This window comes from Mauremys mutica, chromosome 7 (genome assembly GCF_020497125.1).
Source record: "Mauremys mutica isolate MM-2020 ecotype Southern chromosome 7, ASM2049712v1, whole genome shotgun sequence".
NCBI lineage: Eukaryota > Metazoa > Chordata > Testudines > Geoemydidae > Mauremys > Mauremys mutica.
Window position 1 is genome coordinate 129,724,393 of NC_059078.1, and position 20,933 is coordinate 129,745,325.

The following is a 20,933-nucleotide window of genomic DNA, read 5'->3' on the forward strand; positions in this document are numbered from 1 at the left end:
ACACACCCAGCCTTCTGCTTGACTGCTTCACCCCCACCCATGACCCCAGCCCTGACTCCGGCACCCTCCCACATCCCCATTTACCCCCCACCCTCAGCACCAAATGGGAGCTACTGCACACACCCCTACACACATTCCCGCCTGTACCCCTCACACCAAATGGAAGCTGCCCAGGTAAGTGCCCCACACCCAAAACTCCTGCTCCAATCCTGAGCCCCCTCCCTCATTGTATCTCCTGGCCAGACCCTTCACCCTCATCCTGTGCTCAGTGCATTCCCACTCTCAGCTCAGTGCAGAGAGAGGAAGAGAATGGGCCAGAACCAGGGAGAAGGTAGCTACCCGCTGTATGTGGAGAGGACCAGGACTCCAGACTGGCAGCGAGCTGAGTGGGTCTGGCAGCAGGGATGTCAGCTGGCAGGAGCCCGCAGATGGAACCCCTGAGCGGCAGTGGGCTGAGCTGCTCAGCCCGCTGCGGGTCTAGGGTCCTGGCCAGTGGCCCCACCCAGACAGCTGCTAGTCTGGGATTCTGGCTGCCTGACTATTGCCAGCCGGGGTCCCGACCGCAGGCCTCGCTCAGCCCATTGCTGGCCTAGGTGAAAAGAACCCCAGACCAGAAGTGGGTTGAGCGGGCCAGCGGCGTAAGATCAACATTTGAATTTAATTTAAAATTAAGCTTCTTAAACATTTTGAAAACCTTGCTTATATTATTTAACTAAACTATTGTTGTATTGTAAAAGAAAGACTTATAGAGACCTTCTAAAAAACATGAAAAAGTATTACCAGCACTCGAAACCTTAAATTAAAATGAAGACTCGGCACACCACTGCTGAAAGGTTGCTGACCCCAGGTATAATCAATGACTTGGACTCTGGATACATTCTATGGGTGGTGTACCTGAGATCACTTATCCACTGTGGTTTTAAAAATGCCCGCACCCGAATCTGTGTGTATGGTGGTTGTATTATGTATTATCTTATGAACCTTGTAAAGGACACTTGTAATCCCTCAGAACCTAAGCCTGACCGCAGCTGTACAGTGCCTTCCTTCTTAATGTTTAAAATCATACTTACACAAGTTACCTTCTACACTCTCATTGGCTATTTAACATTTTTATTGAAGTTATTTTAATTAAAATAGACAAAATGTAGATATGGTTGTTGGGGACGCACTTGGCATAAACCAGGTAACTCAAAAGGATGGAAGGCCATGAGAGCCAATGAAGTCCTCTTGCCCTGAGCCATAGTCTACCAACTCTCCTCCAGACTCCATGTTTGACCCCGAGTTGCCCTTGTGAAAGGGGCTACTCCTTCTAGAAGAAAGAAACTAGTAAGCACAGGTTAGTAGCTAGGCAGACTTGGTTCTGGGCGGGTAATGTTCACGTCATTAACCAAAACAGTAACTTGTTACAATGTTTAAGTATAAAAGGTATGTGAGTTGTTTGTTTCGCATGCTTTTGATTTGAGCCCTGTGTGGCTCCTGACGCCTATTTGATATCTCAAATAAAGTTCTGTTTGCTTATCCATCCTGGTGTGTCCTTTTGGAGCGGCGCACACCGGGCAACGAACTCAACCACTGCCACCTCGGGCACTGAGTGCCGGCAACAGTTTGGTCAAAGCCAGACGACAATTACTTAGGGGTGTTATTGTAAGTTACTATAAAAAGGGCTGCACTAGCTGGAGCTGAACGTGTATCATCGCCACTTCTCCCCACACATGCTCCAGGTACTGGCTCCATGACTTAGTGGGATGAACGAAAAAAAGGATGGTACATTGTGAGAGGGACCTAGAGGGTTTCAGAGCTGAAAAGCTAGGGGAGGAGATGGCTGCTCCCTGGTATGATGGTGTTAGCCTGACTTTAGTTAGGTTGGCATAACTGGTTTTGTGCTACATTTTTATTTAGGCCTAACAAAGGTTTCTGGGTAATCCCAGCGTAAAAAAATACTAAAAAGCAGCATGTTTCACAAAGCCCTAAAAAAAAGTAAAATAAGTAAAAAAATAGCATTCCTGGCATAGTACCAGCTGCGCTGTGTTATAAACAGTGTTTAAAAAACTAATAGAAAGTCAGCCTCCCTGTATTCACTCCCTGTTTCTGTCTTAGGTCCGTTGTTAACTCCTGTCTTCCAGTTTCTGGTGCTTGGCAACCATGCTAATAAAAAAGTTGCTGGGGCATCACAACTTGCTTACATTATAAAAAAAACAAATGTGCTTTGTTATTAGGGTTTGTTACTAACCAAAGGGGGGTAAAATATGGGTTGTGTAAAATAAATAATTTGTAACGCAACAAAACTGTCTATATAACCTATACTTAGTTGTAAGAGGGGCGGCTGGTTCTCTTCAAACACAAGCTGTTCTTTGTTGACGCGTGCACTTGTCAATAAAAAGCTTGTAATCAAACCTTGCTGGTGTTGCCTGTCTCTCTGCGGTCAAACAACAAACTTCGCTGTTGGGGTTAAAGTCCCTAACAATGGCGATGGGGCTCATTAAGGTATCTGGATAGAAAATGCAGGAGCAAAAGCGTGTGGCTGGGCGCAGCTGAGGCTGAACATTAACTGCCAGGGGTGATGAGGGCAATAAATCATCCCCCTGGGCCCCCAGACTGGGAATCGGCTGAGCAGGAGCCATGGACAAGGTCAGCAGCCTCTCTATGGCTGCCCTGGTCAGGGGTAACCTTGAGCGCCATACGCCAGGGATCCGCCCTGCCCCGCTGGGCTTCTCTATCCAAAGCTGGGCAGCTGCGGGGAGCGGTAAGGCCGGGCTGTTTCGCCCTGCTGGGCCCGGGCCGTGACCCGCTGCCCGGTGTGTCTCCTCCCTCCATTGGTGCAGTGACTGCGGGGGCCCTGCCCCCCTAGAGGAGAAGGACCATTGTAGCCACATCAGCCAGTGACTTCTGTGTGTCCCTCAGCCCCACACGTGTGTGTGTGTGGGGGGAAATGAGCTCTGGCAGCCCCCTGGGGCAGTGACCGGTGTCCCGCCCCCCGCTGCCGCAGTGACCCCGGGGGGGTCTCCACTATTTGGGCAGCGACCCCCCCCCCCAGGGGAGTTTCTGTCCCAGTCAGGGCAGCGTGAGGGGGCAGCGGCTTCAGCGGGTGCCACTGAGCATGCGCCGGGCGTGGTCCGCGCGCCTGCGCACTCCCAGCCCAGGCGGCAGCCGCCGAATCCGCTTCCTGAGTGTGAGCCGGTGACGCCGCGTCCGCAGGGCGGGGTCAGGCTGGGCTCGAGCGAGCGGTCGCGCCCCAATCCTGGCGCACCTCGGGCCGGAAGTGACGTGGCCCAGCGCCGGGCGGAGGGGGTCGCGGTGCGTGTGGGGGTCCTGGCCCGCTCACTGATTGGCGGAGAGACCCTCTGGGCCTCGGACACCAACTCCTCGATCTTTGCCTGCAGGGCGTGTAGCCACTCCTCGAGATACTTACTGCCATAGTGCCATTCCGGATCCCATGTTAGGTTACCCATCATTGATGCAGTACGGTGGAGCCGCGTCCCATCAACAGTCATGGTTGACCTTTGGGGGACCGTCATGCACACGGATGGATGTCTCGAGGGGCAGGGCTTTCCATTTAGCTTGATGGAGTGGTTCTGGGCAGTTGCTGGGGACGGGATATAGGGTTCCACCACTTCCATAAGGGCTGGGTGGACCTGGCCATTGAGGAGATCGGTTACAATTCCCCGTGTGATGAGGGCCAAAGTTTGCCCTGCTCTCCTACAACTCTCCTGTAGTGCCTTTATTTTTGTCCCAGTTATTAGCAGACTGGTGACTTCTTGGCCCAGGTATTTTGTTATATCTGATGAGGTGGATACAGAGTTTGAGAGATCCTTTAAGCTGTCTAGGATAAATTGACTGGCCTTAATAGTATCCAGTCCTCCCTGGGCATTAGAGATTATAGCATCTGCCACCCTTGATTCCAGCTGGTCCTTCCTTTCAGCTTGGTGTGCTATTGTCATAGGTCTTCTCCCCCACTTGGAGCTTTTGGGTTCCAAGATGGGGACCCCTGCATGGGCTCCTCTAAACTAATCTTAGTCTAGATCCGGTTCTGCTGCCACCAGTTAAGTTTAAAGTGGGTAACACACTGCCTGTCCCCCAAATTTCCCCTGGGGAACCCAAATTCAAACCCCTTGAATCTCACCAGAGAGAGAGAAACAGCCAATTCCCCTGTAAGTGTGGAATACCACCAAGGTGAGGACCGGTAGTGCTGGTCCTATCATTATAATCCTGGTTCTGGAACAGGGATTTGTTCAGGGCGTGACATACAATTGGGTGGTTCCACTCTGTCTCTGATAACCCAGTTAATTGTTACCAGTTGTGGACATTCTAATTTGGGCCATCGTTTAACAAATATGTGCCATGCCTTTGGGGTTACCTGCATCCGTGTGTTAAGTGGTAAGCTCCATCCTGAATCAGCAAGTCCAACCTCCACAGGTATCATGTCGGTATAATTGGTGCATGATCTTTCATGAGTGTTTGGTTTCTTTCTCCCAAAATTCCACACAAATTCCAGTATCGAGGTCTGTGCGTTCCCTCCCAAGCCATCGTGGCAATATGCCATGTAGTTGTGTTCAAATGAGGGATAGCCCAAGACCTGGTAGTACCCTTCACTAGTAGTACGCAGCTGTTCCCCCTTTAAAGGTAATTTGGACACTGGTTGCATTAAGTATAGACACTGTTCGTCTCAGGGGGCCACAGCATCATCAAAGAGCCTCGCCCTGTTCAAAGGGGTAGCTCATACACTTCCACAATTCCTTCCAAAAACACCGTAATCTCCGGTACCTGACACCAGCGGATAACAGGGCAGTCGGTTGTTATCAAAATTGTAATGTTACTAGCCTCCCTGTTTTTGTGAGCATCAGTGTGAGATTTTATTTGGACCTTCTTGCATTCTACTGTGTGCTCATGTCCTAACCACAGTGCCACCTTTACTTCTGGCCAGATTTGTTTTTGGCCACTGCATGTGTTTTGGACAAACTAGTGTGTTTTCTTAGTGCGGCAATTAAAGCAAAGCAAACCTGGAGGAGGGGGGTTAGTGACCCATTCCCAGTCCTCCTTTTCACATGGCACACGACTTGCGTCCTTCCTCATGCATCACAGGGACAGCAGGAGACACAGCAGAAGCCTCCCAATGGTCACTGTGGTTGTTCTGGTCACCCTTCAGTCCTTCCTCCTTCTCCTCTTGTTCACCCGTGGAAGCATTGTTAGTATTGACAGATGCTGATTTAAACAATTATAACTGATTTTGGTGACGCCAAAATGTTTTAAATTTTCCTTTAATCTGTGCACATGTATTAGTAGTTAGAAGGACCTTTATCGGGCCTTGCCATCTTGGCTTTAGAAATTCCTTTAACCCCTGGATAAATGCAACACATTACTAAATTCCCAACTTTAAATGCAGGTTTGTCTAGACTGCTATTATTATTCAGCTCAGTTTGGTGTTTTTTTCTACTGGGTTGTATAAATTCTTTAACTCTATGTCCAATGCCTTGATGTAGTTTTGCAGGCTGTCTGCAAAAAGCCCGGATCCCCCTGCAGGGAGTGTCACAGTGCTAGGCATTTTCCTTGCTCTTCCTGTCATTAGCTCAAAGGGTGTCAGTTGAGTCAGCCTATTTGGGCTTTCTTTGATTTGATACAACATAGCAGGAAGCATAGGAGCCCATCCTTCTCCTGTATCCAGTATTGCTTTTGTTAAGGCTGTTTTTATTGTTTTGTTTATTGTTTTTGATTATTTTTGAGCTTTCAGGGTGGTATAGTATATGGAATTTTTGCTTTATTTCTAGTGCTTTACATGCCTCTTTTATTACTCATCCTGTAAAATGAGTTCCTTGGTCAGAGTATGTTGATAGTGGCAAACCTCATCTGGGTATTAGCTCGAATCCTAGTAAAAGAAATATTGTTGTGGCAGTACAGTTCTTGGTTGGGAATGCCTCTACCCACTGGGTAAAGGTGTCACATTTTGGAAATTATTAAGTGTACCCTATGCTTTGTGGCAAGGGTCCAGGAAAATTAATTTGCAAATGTTGCCACAGTCCCACTGGTCATGGTTGGTGATTCAGAGGCACCTTTTTTTTTTTACCCAAATTTACTAGTGCCTATGTTACACATTTTTTGAGAAATTGTAAAGCATTTTTTTTATGGCTAGCCACCATCAGTATTTCCGGGCGGCCCTCATTTGTCTCTACCTCAGAGGAGCTGGAGAGTGGCTGCCATGGCACAGTAGAGTATGTATGCACTCTGGGGCTACCAGCTCCTCCTCCCCGGCCCATACCAGAGGTGAGTTTTATACACACAGCCTTGTTTTTTTTACTTTCTTTTCTGGGTTTATGGTTGCATATAGCTTTTTAAATTTACTTCCTTTTTTGGCACTCTAATAGACTTGCTTGTGCAATTTTTTTGGAATGTTTATTTCCCCAATAATTTTTTTGTTTGTTTTTTACTTGAGATTTAATTGTGTGCTTTTATTTTTACTACTGCTAGTTCTGATGGTAGTTTGGCAGCTTCTGTTAGGCCTTGAATTGCTTTCATATTATTAATTTTGCTTGCCAGTTGTTGTTATAAAACCCCTGTGTGACCACACGTCCATGTAGTCACGCACCACTCCAAATGCATATCTGCTGTCTGTGTGTTCAGTGAGGGCTGTTAGCTTCAGGTCAGATGGAAGGATCAAAGTCAGCCCAAGAAGCAAGGCTATCACTTTCCCATCACCGAGTACCACTGCCCATTCTGTATGTGGCACTCCAATTTTATGCTCTCTTGATTTATTTACATACAAAGCTATATTTGCATTTTAATGGCTTTTTTTAAATTCTTCCCAACACTACTTCTTCTCTATAAGACATGCGTGTACCTCTCCCTTTATGTTCAGACATTTGGCTACATTTCTTTTTTTGTTTTTTACTATGGAGAAGTTAGGGTTTTGCAAGCACAATGTTGATTCCCACTGACTCCTCTGGGCATCTGTTAAGGAGATCAATGAGTGTATGGGGTGTATGGAGCACGAATTTCCCTGTGACAGTGTATGATTCACAAGCTTTCACAGCTCAGGGAGCTGCTATGAACTCTGGTAATCCCTGGGATACAGGGGTTTTAAGGTAGGTAAGTATGCTCCCTGAAGCTGGCTTAGCACAGCTGAGTACTGGGTCCGGCTGTGGCTGCAGTAAAGGTGGAACGGCTTTCCCATATCGGGTAAGCCCAGGCTGGGGGCGGAGGCTAAAGCCTGTTTTATTTTTATAAATGCCTCTTCTTATTGTGTGCCCCATATTACTAACTCATTTGCAGGCTTTCCCCCTCTAGTGAGGTTTTGAAATGGTTCCACCATCTCTTGAGTGCTCCGGTATATAGGTTCTACAGAAATTAAGGAGTCCCACGACCTTCCAGACTTCCTTAACTGTCCGTGGTTTCTTTAACTCTAAAATTGCCTGCTTTTTGTCTACTGTGAGTGCCTTCTCTCCCTTGGAGATGTTATGCCCTAGGTATAAAACCTTCTGCAATTGCAATTGAGCTTTCTTCGGGCTTAATTTAAGTCCTGCCATGCAAAGATATATAAACAGTCTGTCTAGGGTTTTTAAAAAGGACCATTTATTTGAACTGGCAATTACTACAGTATGTAAATAATTTGCTATCACAGTATCCCCTTCCAAAGGCACTCGTGCTATTACTTCTGCCATTGTCCTGTGGAAGATGGAAGGAGAATTATGGAACCCCTGAGGTACTCAGGTCCAAGTGTACTGCTGGTCTCCTACTGTAAATGCTAATTTCTCCTGACTCTCCTTTGCAAGGGGAATACTCCAAAATCCATTAGCTACATCCAGGACTGAGAATACTGAGTGTCCTGGGGTTAGCAAATTCAGAATAGTGGCAGGGCTTGCCACAATAGGATGTGCCTTGGGAGTCACCCGGTTAAGGTGGGTGTAGTCTATAGTTAACCTCCAGGTCCCGTCTGGCTTCCTGATGGGCCAAACTGGGGAGTTAGTTGTGGAGGTGTTTTTTTAAATTACCCCTCTAGATTCTACATTAGTGACTATATATTTAACTGCCTCTAAGGCTTTGGGTTTAATAGGATCCTGCCTGTGGGCGTTGTGAGTTGGCCCTTCTACAGACAGAGGCTTCATGTTTACTAGCCCACACTCTTGTTTATCTGTTGCCCACACCTCAGGGTGAAGGGAACACGGGGTTTCTACTAGACACCGGGGGGGGTGGGAATTATTACCTATTACTGGCAATCATGGCTATATTTTTAGATGATTTTTCCTGTTTGGAACCTTTGGCCCATTCAATGCAGCTAGCTCTGGGGTTGGTTACTCCCACGAGCTCCTTAAGGAGATCTATGCTGCACATTGTGTCTCCCTGCTCAGGGCAAATCCCCATTTGACTGACTGTGACCATATCTTCAAATTCTATTTCTACTGCCTGGCTAAGGGTTGCTTTTAATTTTCCACCTTCCACCCCTTCAATCCATATGGTTCTACAGGTCAGGGGAAGATCTTGGTTGGTTATTGATACCGAGGCTGCTGTGTCTATTAACATGTTGCACTGTCGGCCCCCCACTCGTGCGTTTAAAAACATCCTGGGGTTGCCTTCAGTTCCAGCCACAGAGGCCGCTGATACCTATTTGCTAGCCAGGAGTTTGAGCAACTCCTGGATTTGTTTATCCTTTCCTTGTTCTTGGGAATAAGAGGGAGGATTTCCGGCACTTGTGTCATATAAAATAGCTTCCCCCCAGAAATGTTAGGGTACACTTACCCATCATCAGTACGCACATACATACTAGTATATGGGGTATGTATGGACTTGTGGTGTACTTATTAAGTCTGTGGGTAAAACTTTGAAAAATCCCCTTTGCCATCCTTCACTATTTATTGATGTAGGTAAAAGGTCTCTAGACATCTAGATAGGTCATCTTTTCCCAGGAATGTAAAGGGTCACAATATACATATGCTGACTTTGCCTTAGCTTAACAGACAGGGTTTTAGCCTGTAGGTCTCTTGCATTACAGACAAACTTATTTTTAATATAAATCTATAAACCTATTACAATACATCAAATACATACAAAGAAAAGATATGAGTTTATCTATGGAAACAAGCAGATTAATCCTTAGAGCTGCACGCTGAGACATGTGTTAATCTGGAGTCACTGCAAGACAGAACAGGGAGTGACTCAAAATTAACATGGGACGTAGATAAGATCAGAGTGTGTCCCTGTGGGGAGGGGGTTTCAGTTGTTGCTAAAGGAGGGAAAGTTACTCAATTTCTCTCTGTCTCTGCCTCAGGATTTTGGGGTTGCGCTTTCTGGTTCAGATGCTGCTGCCCTGATTGTGGTCTGGGAGCGCAGGCTGAGCAGCTGTTGCTCCTGCAGTGGGATCACAGCTGGGGCGTGACCGTGAGTAAAGCTTCCTCTGTGCCCAGCCAAGGTGAGGATTTCCTCCAGTTGCAATTAGCCCCATAGGACATCCCAAGGCTCTGTCCACACCAATTTCTGAGTCAGAGACTCTAGGCGATTGATAGAGACTTCAGGGAACTGGGGATGGGTATGAAGGTGATTCTGCAGAAACAGACCCTCCTCACCCCACATGTCTTCCCCCTTAGCAATTGCAGGAGCCGATCCAGCCATAGGAGAGCGAACCCCCAGGATTGTCTGTCAGCCAGAGTGGGAGAGACAGGGGAAGGGGAGACACAAGGAGAAAAAGGAAAGAGAGAGACTGAAAAGGGCAGTGGGAGAAATAATTAGGGAGAGAGATTTCCAGATCTCTGACTGGCCCCCACACACTTACTACAGCATCTTTCTGTTGGTATCCAGGAAGTTGGTGGGCAGATCCTGCCCACTGCTCAAGGACCTCCCCTGAGCCTAAGGGGAGGATCCACAGGTCCATGATACCAAATAACTGGGCAGATTCACTTTCCTGTGAGCAAGGTGAGGTGCAGGAAGAGGAAAAGCCAGTTCCTGACTCTCCCTGTTCCCCCTGCTGTGGGAGTGCGCTGCCCTGGGGGCAGTGTCGGGGAATCCCCCAGGGTCACTCCTTTTCTTCTGCGCTTCTCTCCCATCTGGTTCCCAGACTTTGTTACTGAGAGGGTTTCAAAATGTCTCGGTGGTTTAGTGCTTGTGGGAGGGGCCGGGCAGTGCTGTAATAAAGTGGCCAAGCATTTCCCCCACATAGAGTCGTAGAACTGTAGGGCTGGAATGTACCGTGAGAGGGCAGCTAGTCCGGCCCCCGGCACTGAGGTGTTTGTCTGACCCGTCCTTAAAAACCCCCAGTGATGGGGATTCCACTGCCTCTCTTGCTAATCTAGTCCAGTGCTTAATTAGGTTTTTTCACAATTGACTCAGATTCAGTTTGTGATCCACTATAGCTCCTGACCATTTTCAGTAGTACTGCCCCCTAACCAGCTAGTGCCCACTTTGTAGTGGTGCGTTTGGTTTTCCTTCCCTAAGTCTAGTACTTTGCGCTTGTCTTTATTGAATTTCATCTTGTTCATTCAGCCCACTTCTCCGGTTTGTAAATGTTACCTTGAATTCTAATCCTGTCCTCCAACGCGCTTGCAGCCCCTCGCAGCTGCTGGTATCTGCATATTTAGACAGCATGCTCTCCAGTCCGTTATCCAAGTAATGAGTGAAAATATTGACTATATCAGATCCAGGACTGGCCCCCGGGCACCCCATTGTATACATCCTCCCATTGGACAGTGAACCGCTAATGGTTACTGTCTGAGTGCAGCCTTCCAACAACATTGTTACCCATTTTGTAGCACTTTTATGTGCACCACATTTCCCTAGTTCACTGTGAGAATGTCATGGGGGCCTGTGTCAAAAGCCAAACTAAAATCAAGATATGTCCTGTCTACAGTGTCCCCTGGAACTGTAAATCCAGTACCCCTGTGAAAGCAGGAAATGAGATTGAATTGGCATTATTTGTTTTTAGAAATCTAGTCTGGATCTAACTTATCACCTTACTGTCCTCTAGGTGCTTACAAATTGATTGTATAATAATTTGTTCATTCCAGGTATCTAAGGAAGGCTTGACTTTATTCCTCAGTCCTCTTTGTTCCCCTTTTAAAAGATGGGTACTGTGTTTTCCCTTCTCCAGTATTCTCCAGGCATTCTGAAAGATAATTGCTAATGGTTCCCAGATTGCTTCAGCTGATTCTTTGGGCACCTTAAAATGAATTTCATGGCTCACAATAATATATATAATGTATCTACATATTTTTAACCTGTTCTTTCCCTATTGAGGTTTCTGTTTCTTCCTTCTCTTGGTTAATAATAATTAAGACCCTATCTGAACTGCGGGATGATCTTCAAATAATTGCAGCTGAGTTGCAAAGAAGGCTTGGAAAATTGCAGAAAAGTAATAATGGACCTTTATTAATTGCTGTAATTTGGAAAAGCCATAGCAGACCTATTTGTTTAAGAAAAATCTGCTGGCATAATATAAACACTCAACTATTACATGATGCCTGTGAATTGTTTTGGTAACCAGACAATTGGGTGCAGCTACAGGGCCATAACACGGGTGGGGTGAGTGGGGCAGCCACCAAGGGCACAAAGCGGGGCTGGGGAGTAGAAAAATGGGGCAGAAAAATGAGGGTGGAAATTTGCGTCACAGACCGTGAAATCGGGTCTCCGGCTCTGAAGGCAGAGTGGCGAGTGGCAGCTACCGGCTGGATGCCTCGCTCTGAAGGCAGCGCCACCACAGAACAGAGGTAAAGGTGGCAATACTAAGCCACTCCTACTTCTCTGCCTTCAGAGCTGGGCACCGGCCAGCATCCACCGCTCTCTCGCGACCCAGCTCCAGGCAGCGCCGCTGCCAGCATCACCTCAGGAGTAAGGGTGGCAATACCGCGAACCCCTGGTGGGCTTGCAACCCCCTATTGGGTCTGGGCCCCTAGTGTGAGAAACGCTGTGGAGAAATCACACTTTTTTTTGGTTACTCACTACATCATTAGCAAATTTTGCAGGTGTATAACTCATCCGCAAAGTTCACTATTTATGCCATGACCAATGTTTGAAAATGGTACGATTCCCCCTTCCCCCCTGTGATTTAAGCAGTACCCTACTTATTGCCTTCCCTGTCCCTTGCTAGGGGTAACTTCTTTTCTGAGTTAATCTTTGTGATTTTGTCCCCACATTCTGACGGTACTCAGTGGGGGGGGGTGACAATAACAGAAATTGTGGAAATGGCAGAAGTGCTAAATGCCTTTTGTTTCCGTTGTCACCAAAAAGTTTAGCAGCAATTGGACATCTAACTTAATGAATGCCAATGAAAATGAGGTAGGGTCAGAGGTTAAAATAGGGAAAGAACAAGTTAAAAATGACTTAGGTTAGATGTCTTCAAGTCAGCAGGGCCTGATGAAATGCACCCTAGAATGCTGAAGGAACTGACTGAGGAGATCTCTGAGCCATTAGTGATTATCTTCAAAAAGTCAAGGAATATAGGAGATATTCCAGAGGACTGGAAAAGGGCAAATATAGTGCCCATCTATAGAAAGGGGAGTAAGGACAACCTGGGGAATTACAGACCAATCAGCTTATTTAAATTCCCCTGAAAAATAATGGAACAAATAATCAGTTAGCAACAGATATTAAAGTGAAAAATAACAGTCAGCATGGATTTGTCAAGAACAAATCATTTCCAACCATCCTAATGTTTTTTTTCCTGTCAGGATAACAAGCTTGTGGATAGAGGGGAAGTGTATATCTTGACTTCAGTAAGGCTTTTGATACTGTCTTGCATGACCTTCTCAGAGAAATACAATTGAGACGGAACTACCATTAGGTGGGTGCATAACTGGTTGGAAAACTGTTCCTAGAGAGTAGTTTCGAGTGGTTCACAGGCAAGCTGGAAGGGCATATCGTGTCGGGTCCCACCGGGATCAGTTCTGGGTCTGGTTCTGTTCAATATCTTCATCAATGATTTAAATAATGGCATAGAGAGTACACTTAAAAAGTTTGTGGACGATACCAAGTTGGGAGGGATTGCAAGTGTTTTGGAAGTAATTCTTCCACTCTAGTCTGTGATGATTAGGCCTCAGCTGGAGTATTATGTCCAATTCTGGGTGCCACATTTCAGGAAAGGTTTGGAGAAAGTTCAGAGAAGAGCAACAAAAATGATGAAAAGTCTAGCAAACATGACCTATGAGGGAAGATTGAAAAACTTGGGTTTGTTTAGTCTGGCGAAGAGAAGACTGAGACGGAACATGATAACAGTTTTCAAGTACATAAAAGGTTGTTACAATGACGAGAGAGAAAAATCATTCATATTGACCTCTGAGACTAGGACAAGAGGCAATGGGCTTAAATTGCAGCAATAGTGGTTTGAGTTGGACATCAGGAAAAACTTTCTGTCAGGGTGGTTAAGCACTGGAATAAATTGCCTGGGGAGGTTGTGAAATATCAATCAGTGGAGATTTTTAAGAGCAGGTTGGATAAGACACCTGCCAGGGATGGTGTAGATAATATTTAGGGTATGGCTACCCTTGCAGCTGTACAGCGGTGCCGCGGGAGCGCTCCCGCGGCAGCGCTTTGAAGTGCGAGTGTGGTCGCGGCGCCAGCGCTGGGAGAGAGCTCTCCCAGCACTGCAGGTACTCCACCTCCCCGTGGGGATTAGCTTACAGCGCTGGGAGCTGTGCTCCCAGCACTGGGGCAGTGTTCACACTGGTGCTTTGCAGCGCTGTAACTTGCTGCACTCAGGGGGGTGTTTTTTCACACCCCTGAGCGAGAAAGTTGCAGCACTGTAAAGCGCCAGTGTAGCCAAGGCCTTAATCCTGCCATGAGTGCAGGGGACTGGACTAGATGACCTTGTGAGGTCCCTTCCAGTCCTATGATTCTATGCTTGTGCTGTTCTTTTGTACTCACGCATAGCAATTTGTCCATGATTCAGATTTTGTAGGAATCCTTTTTATTGTCTGGTCATTAAAGAGCGCCTATTGGCAGTTTCCTATTCTTTCTGTCTTTCCTTTGCATTGCGATCGTTTGCTGTTGCTCCTTTAGTAGTGGTCTGAGAAAGTGCCAGCTCTCCTTAGAATTTTATTCCCATGGGACATCGCTGTGATAGGTTTGGGCCCTTAGGGGTGTTGCCTGATGTGCTGGGTTGCCACTGAGGCAGCCTGTTCTGCCAGTCTGGGTGCCCTTTATCTGGCCGGGTTAGGCTCGCAAGCCTCTTCCAGCCAAGCACATGGGCAGGGCCATGCCCAGCTGCACAGAGAGACAGATCCGCTCTGGAAAGATTCAGCCTTAGGGTCCTGCCCCAGCACTCTGGTGCCCGCTCCCTGTAAGGAGGACAGACCCGAAGGTTTTATGAAATTCACCACCTCCCTCACCGTGGAGGGAGATATGCACAACTTCTGCCCCCCCCACCCAGTTAGAAATTACATACTAAACTTATTTCTGGTTTATAATATAACCCACTTTATTCACTTAAAATTCACCTTCTGTAGTTATAGGAGATAACAGACAGAACAAAGCAGATTACTAACCAAATAAAGCAAAATACACAAGCTAAGCTTAATATACTTAAAAAACAGGTTACACAATAAAAAAATAAATTTGTTAGTCTCTAAGGTGCCACAAGTACTCTTAGTCTGTGTCAGCAAAAACACCAAACACGGTTACCACTGTGAAGCAGGTGAAACAATGTAATTTCTTACTCTGAATGTTATTTGAGGCAGGTTGCAAAATTTCTGTGGTTCAGAGTTCCAGTTATATTTCTTTTCAGACTGGACCCCTGTCTCAGTCTGGAGTCCCCGCCGTCCTTACCTACAGGTGGCTTTAGCAGTCTTTGTTGTTGAGCAGACACGCCATGGAGAGGAGTCATCTCGTTTGCTTTCCTCCCCACCCTTAAATAGGATTTACATAAAGTGGGAATCTTTGGTTTTCCATACTTGACACACACACCCTTTCCTTCCAGTGGCAAGTTACGAGAAGTCCCAGGTGTCAGGGACTCACAGATTGTGTGGTCCCTGGGGGAACCCCCTTCAGTGATGCAGCCCTTCTTGCGGTTCCCCTCTCTCGGGGGTTAAGCGCCTCCACCTCCTGGAACCGCACCTCTCTGAGCCTTAGCACACCCGTCTCTCGCCATGGGCCCCCTCAGCGAGTCCACTTGCTCTGGACCCCCCGGGGCCTCTAGTCCCAGAGGGAATGATGCCACCTGTTCTCTAGACCAGAGTGACTATACACAGAAAGCCATTGTTTGGTTTTGGGGACTTTTCATTTGGCTCTTCATAAACAAAAGAAGCTTGGCCAATGCTTTGGGCCTACTAGCTTGACCAACATTGACGCCTACCAAATTTTCCTTCACACCTAAAATGCCTGGTGTCTGGTTAAAATCCTCCTGGTTACTACTTCCATCTTCTGAAGCAAACAAGTGTGCCCAACGCATTCCAAGAGCTCATTGGACACTTTATCATGCAAACAACAGAAATATTCAAAACACAATTAGTAATGGGGGGGGGGGGACATGTGACTAACTACCGAGACACCTGTCAGAAAAGGAATTCAAACAAACACAGAGTTGAGAACATCCATCTGCGAAGAAAGAGCCGGGGGGAACTGTGATGGGATGTGACTGTCGTGCTCTCACACTTCCCCTTCTTGCCCTGACAGGCTGCAGTGTCACATCCCACCTTTCCAGGGAGCAGGGAAGGGAAATGGCTGCCATGGACCCAGCTCAGGTAGGGATTATCCGTTTTACAGAGGGCGACCAATCCAGGGCTGGCTCCAGACCCCAGCGCGCCAAGCATGTGCTTGGGGCAGCGTCCCCGTGGGAGGGCGGCAGGAGACTCCGGCGGACCTCCCGCAGGTGTGCCTGCAGAGGGTCCGCTGGTCTCGCGGCTTCAGTGGAGCATCTGCAGGCACGTCTGCGGGAGGTTCACCGCAGCCGTGGGACCGGCAACCGCCAGAGCGCCCCGCGTGGTGTGCCGCCCTGCTTGGGGTGGTGGAAATCCTAAAGCCGCCCCTGGACCAATCTATAAGTTTAAGCTTTATACAGGGTAACACTGATAGAGAGAGATGCACAGCTGTTCCCCCCCCCAAGTATTAATACATACTTTGGGTTAATTAATGAGTAAACGGTGATTTTATTAAATACAGAAAGTAGGATTTAAGTGGTTCCAGAAAGTAACCGACAGAACAAAGTGAATTACCAAGCAAAATAAAATAAAACACGCAAATCTATGTCTAAGAAATTGAATACAGATAAAAACCTTACCCCGTAAGCTTCCTTTTACAGACTCGTCTCCTAGTTTGGGTGCAGCAGTCACTCACACCCCCTGTAGTTACTGTCCTTTGTTCCAGTTTCTTTCAGGTATCTTTGGGGGGTGGGGAGGCTCTCTCTTTAGCCAGCTGAAGACAAAATGGAGGGGACTCCCAGGAGTTTAAATAGACTTTCTCTTGTGGGTGGAGACCCCCTCCTCTCTCCTATGCAAAGTCCAGCTACAAAATGGAGTTTTGGAGTCCCCTGGGCAAGTCACATGTCCATGCATGACTGAGTTCATTACCAGGCAAGCCACACTCCTGGGAAAGGTCAGATGTGGACTGATGTCTCCAAATTCATTGTTGGCGTAAGGGCTTCTTGACTGAGCACGTACTGAGAATAGTCTTTTCTCACGAAGCCAACCAACTGCTTCACTAAAACCTACTAAGAATCAGACAAGTATACACAGAGCGGGTGCAAGGTTGTTTCATGCCGTAGGCGAAACTTCCACCTTGTGCCCGCCCCCAAGCCCTGTGGCAGCTCTCCGCCTCCCCGCCTCTGCCCTAAGGTGCCCCCCTGTGGCAGCTCCCCCCCCCACCTTGAGGTGCCCCCCCCACGGCAGCTCCCCCTGGCTTTGGGAGCCCTGCGGCAGCTCCCTGCCCCAGTTCACCTCTGCTCTGCCTCCTCCCCGAGCACACCATCGCCGCTCCACTTCTTCCGCCTCCCAGGCTTGTGGCGCCAATCAGCTGTTTGGCACCAGAAGCCTGGGAGGGAGAGAAGCAGAGCAGGGAGGCGTGCTCAGGGGAGGAGGTGAAGCAGAGGTGAGCTTGAGCAGGGAGCGGTTCCCCTGTGTGCTGTGCCCCTCCTTACTTGCTGCAGGCGGCCCTCCCCATGCTCCTCTGTCCTAGCTCCCTCCGCCTAAATGCTGATGACGACCAGGGCAGCTGAAGATCCAGTCGCCGCTGAAGGAGCCAAAATGTCGCCCCCCCCCCAAATGCTAGTGCCCTAGGTGACTGCCTAGGTCACCTAATGGATTGCACTGGCCCTGAGTATACAGCCAATATTCATAACTTTGAATACAAAAATGATATGTGCATACAAATAGGATTAATAGATTCAGTAGATCATAACCTTCACGTAGATATGTTAACTGGAATATGTAGCATAAAACACATTCCAGTTATGTCATATATACATTCATATTTGGTGGGGGGTAGTCAGGGGCAGAGGGTCCTGGGTGGTCAGGGGACAGGGAGCAGGGGGTGGTGGAAGGGGGATGAGTCCCGGGGGGTGCCATCAGGGAACGGGGGTGTTGGATGCGGTAAGAGTCCCGTGGGGGCCGTCAGGGGGCGAGAAGCAGGGAGGGCATAGCCTCCCCTAACCGGCCCTCCATACAATTTTGGAAACCTGATGTGGCCCTCAGGCCAAAAACTGTGCCCGCCCCTGCCTTATCCTCTCTTGCTTAGGGTTAGGGTAGGGAGAAGTAGTAACTGGCTTGTTCTGCAGCATGGGATGTTTAGGTTGGATCTTAGGAAAAACTTTCCAGCTGTGCGTATAGATAAGTACAAGAATACATTCCCAAGAGAGGTTGTGGAATCCTGGTCGCTGGAGGTTTTTAAGAAGAGGTTAGACAGATGGTCTGTGTATACTGGGTCCTGCCTCAGGGCTGGAGGATGGACTAGCTGACATCTCGAGGTCCTTTTACCCCATATGTTTCTGTGATTTTATGATTCATGATCCTAGCCCTTCACTTTGACGTTGTCTCCCTCTGGAGAATGGGGTCTGTCTTTAGTAGTTTCTTTAATGAAAAATATGCATGGGTCAGCTTCCGTCTCAATGTGCTTTGTTAGTCACTGGGTGCGAAGGAGTGAAACATGATCAAAAACTGTCCACATATGAATGTGTAATGACTGGGTCCAAGGGAAGCAGAATGTGAGAACACAACTGTATTGCACTTTGTGATGTCTGTGCTGCCTCTGGGAGAGACCCTCCCAGCCTGGGTCCCCAGACTGGCCTTGGCGGGCTGTATGTAACTGCGAATGTGTTGCAGATTGGGCTGGAGCTCAGTCTCTTAAGCCTGAGCTGCAGCGTCTATACCAGCAATATATGTACCCCTGGGGTACGCAGAGGTCTTCCAGAGTTGCTACGGAAAAATCACTAGCCAAGTCAGTACAGAGTAAAATTTCATACAATGACTTGTTTATACTGATCTATATAATATAGATTAAAATGTAAGTACAATATTTATATTCCAATTATTTATTTTATAATGATATGGTAAAAAATGAGTAAGTCAGCAATTCATGGTGTGCGGTGACACTTTTGTATTTTTGTCTGATTTTATAAGCAAGTAATTTTAAATGAGGTGTAACTTGGAGGTACGCAAGACAAATCAGGCTCCTGAAAGGGGTACAGTAGTGTGGAAAGCCACCGATCTACACAGCTATTTTTAATGTGCTAGCACCTACAGTGGAGCACCCATAGGGAGACACATCTCAGAGAACCATTGTTACTGCACAAATTGAGTAAGTTCTTATTTTGCGTGTTACCTGATCTCACTGGTCGTCTTTCCCCTGAGCAGGGTTTCCAGTTTCCAAACCCGATGTCATCTCCCAGCTGGAATGAGGGGAAGAGCCGTGGGCTCCAGATTGCCAGGGCTCAGAGGAAAGAGAGATCCTGAGAGGCAGTTGCATGGGTGAGAGATCATTAAACCTACTCAGCTGTTGAAGGAAACAGCTGGGATTCCCAGCAAAGACCTTGTGAGGTCTCTGGGTTCAGGGTGGTCCTCAGCAGGTGTCATATCCTCAGAGCAGATACTGTTCATGGTTTCCTACCCATCCTAACTCCTGGCATTCGTTCCCTCCCCAAAGTCCCTTCTCCCTGAGTGTTTGGGTGGGAACTGGATGTAGAATTTATCCCCTCCTCTTTCACTTTTGGGGAAATTCAGTCCCCGGTTTTTCTCTATCTCCAGCTATTCTCTTGTTTTTTCCCCCCATTTTTCCCTTCTGGTTTCTGAGGTTTTTCTTTCTCTATCCCAGCAGGTGAGGGGATGGTCAGAGAGACCATGGAGCAGAAGCCTCATCAGGAAGAGGAGCAAGTGAAAGCACGTGGGGCATTGTTGCAAAGATGCAAAGGGAGTGTGTCCAGGAGTTGTGAGCAGGGAAAAGGTTCTCAGGGGCAGCACAGGCCAGAGAAGCGGCAGGGAAACGAGCCAGCACAGAAAGTTGGAATATCTGTTAATTATTGGGGAACTCACAAAGGCCTCAAGGAAGCCACGGCCCAGCAGAGAATCCTGACGGGAGAGAGAAATAACACGGGCTTTGAGTGTGGGAAAAAGTTCAAGAGGCGCTCACGTCATCAGAGAATCCATGCCAGAGTGAGACCTCATGAGTGCTGCGAGTGTGGGAAAATCTTCACCGAGCACTCATGCCTTTTAAGCCATCAGAGGAGCCACACGGGAGAAACCCTATAAATGCTGTGAGTGCGGGAAAACCTTGACTTGGAGCTCACACCTTATTGCACATGTAATAAGAAAAGCCAAAGAGGAGTTTGAAGAACGGCTAGCCAAAAACTCCAAAGGTAATAACAAAATGTTTTTTAAGTCCATCAGAAGCAGGAAGCCTGCTAAACAACCAGTGGGGCCCCTTGATGATCAAAATACAAAAGGAGCGCTTAAAGACGATAAAGTCATTGTGGAGAAACTAAATGGATTCTTTGCTTCAGTCTTCACGGCTGAGGATGTTAGGGAGATTCCCAAACCTGAGCTGGCTTTTGTAGGTGACAAATCTGAGGAACTGTCACAGATTGAAGTGTCACTAGAGGAGGTTTTGGAATTAATTGATAAACTCAACATTAACAAGTCACCGGGACCAGATGGCATTCACCCAAGAGTTCTGAAAGAACTCAAATGTGAAGTTGCGGAACTATTAACTAAGGTTTGTAAACTGTCCTTTAAATTGGCTTCGGTACCCAATGACTGGAAGTTAGCTAATGTAACGCCAATATTTAAAAAGGGCTCTAGGGGTGATCCCGGCAATTACAGACCGGTAAGTCTAATGTCAGTACCGGGCAAATTAGTTGAAACAATAGTAAAGAATAAAATTGTCAGACACATAGATAAACATAAACTCTTGAGCAATAGTCAACATGGTTTCTGTAAAGGGAAATCGTGTCTTACTAATCTATTAGAGTTCTTTGAAGGGGTCAACAAACATGTGGACAAGGGAGATCCGGTGGACATAGTGTACTTGGATTTCCAGAAAGCCTTTGACAAGGTCCCTCACCAAAGGCTCTTACGTAAATTAAGCTGTCATGGGATAAAAGGGAAGGTCCTTTCATGGATTGAGAACTGGTTAAAGGACAGGGAACAAAGGGTAGGAATTAATGGTAAATTCTCAGAATGGAGAGGTGTAACTAGTGGTGTTCCCCAAGGGTCAGTCCTCGGACCAATCCTATTCAATTTATTCATAATTGATCTGGAGAAAGGGGTAAACAGTGAGGTGGCCAAGTTTGCAGATGATACTAAACTTCTCAAGATAGTTAAGACCAACGCAGATTGTGAAGAACTTCAAAAAGATCTCACAAAACTAAGTGATTGGGCAACAAAATGGCAAATGAAATTTAATGTGGATAAATGTAAAGTAATGCACATTGGAAAAAATAACCCCAACTATACATACAACATGATGGGGGCTAAATTAGCTACAACGAGTCAGGAAAAAGATCTTGGTGTCATTGTGGATAGTTCTCTGAAGATGTCCACGCA

General features: G+C 47.2%; 1 protein-coding gene across 2 annotated transcripts; it reads left to right on the top strand.

Moving 5' to 3' along the window:
• Positions 1-18,825: 18,825 nt before the first annotated feature.
• On the top strand, positions 18,826-19,658 carry LOC123373593 (zinc finger protein 850-like). Of its 2 annotated transcripts, none has more exons than XM_045022600.1 (2): positions 18,826-18,863; positions 19,207-19,658. In XM_045022600.1, exons 1-2 carry the CDS (start codon positions 18,860-18,862, stop codon positions 19,638-19,640), a joined length of 438 nt encoding a protein of 145 aa, XP_044878535.1. In that variant the 5' UTR covers positions 18,826-18,859; the 3' UTR covers positions 19,641-19,658. The 2 variants fall into 2 exon arrangements, with proteins under 2 accessions (XP_044878535.1, XP_044878536.1); XM_045022601.1 differs by having other exon boundaries at positions 18,831-18,863; positions 19,210-19,658.
• Positions 19,659-20,933: the final 1,275 nt, after the last annotated feature.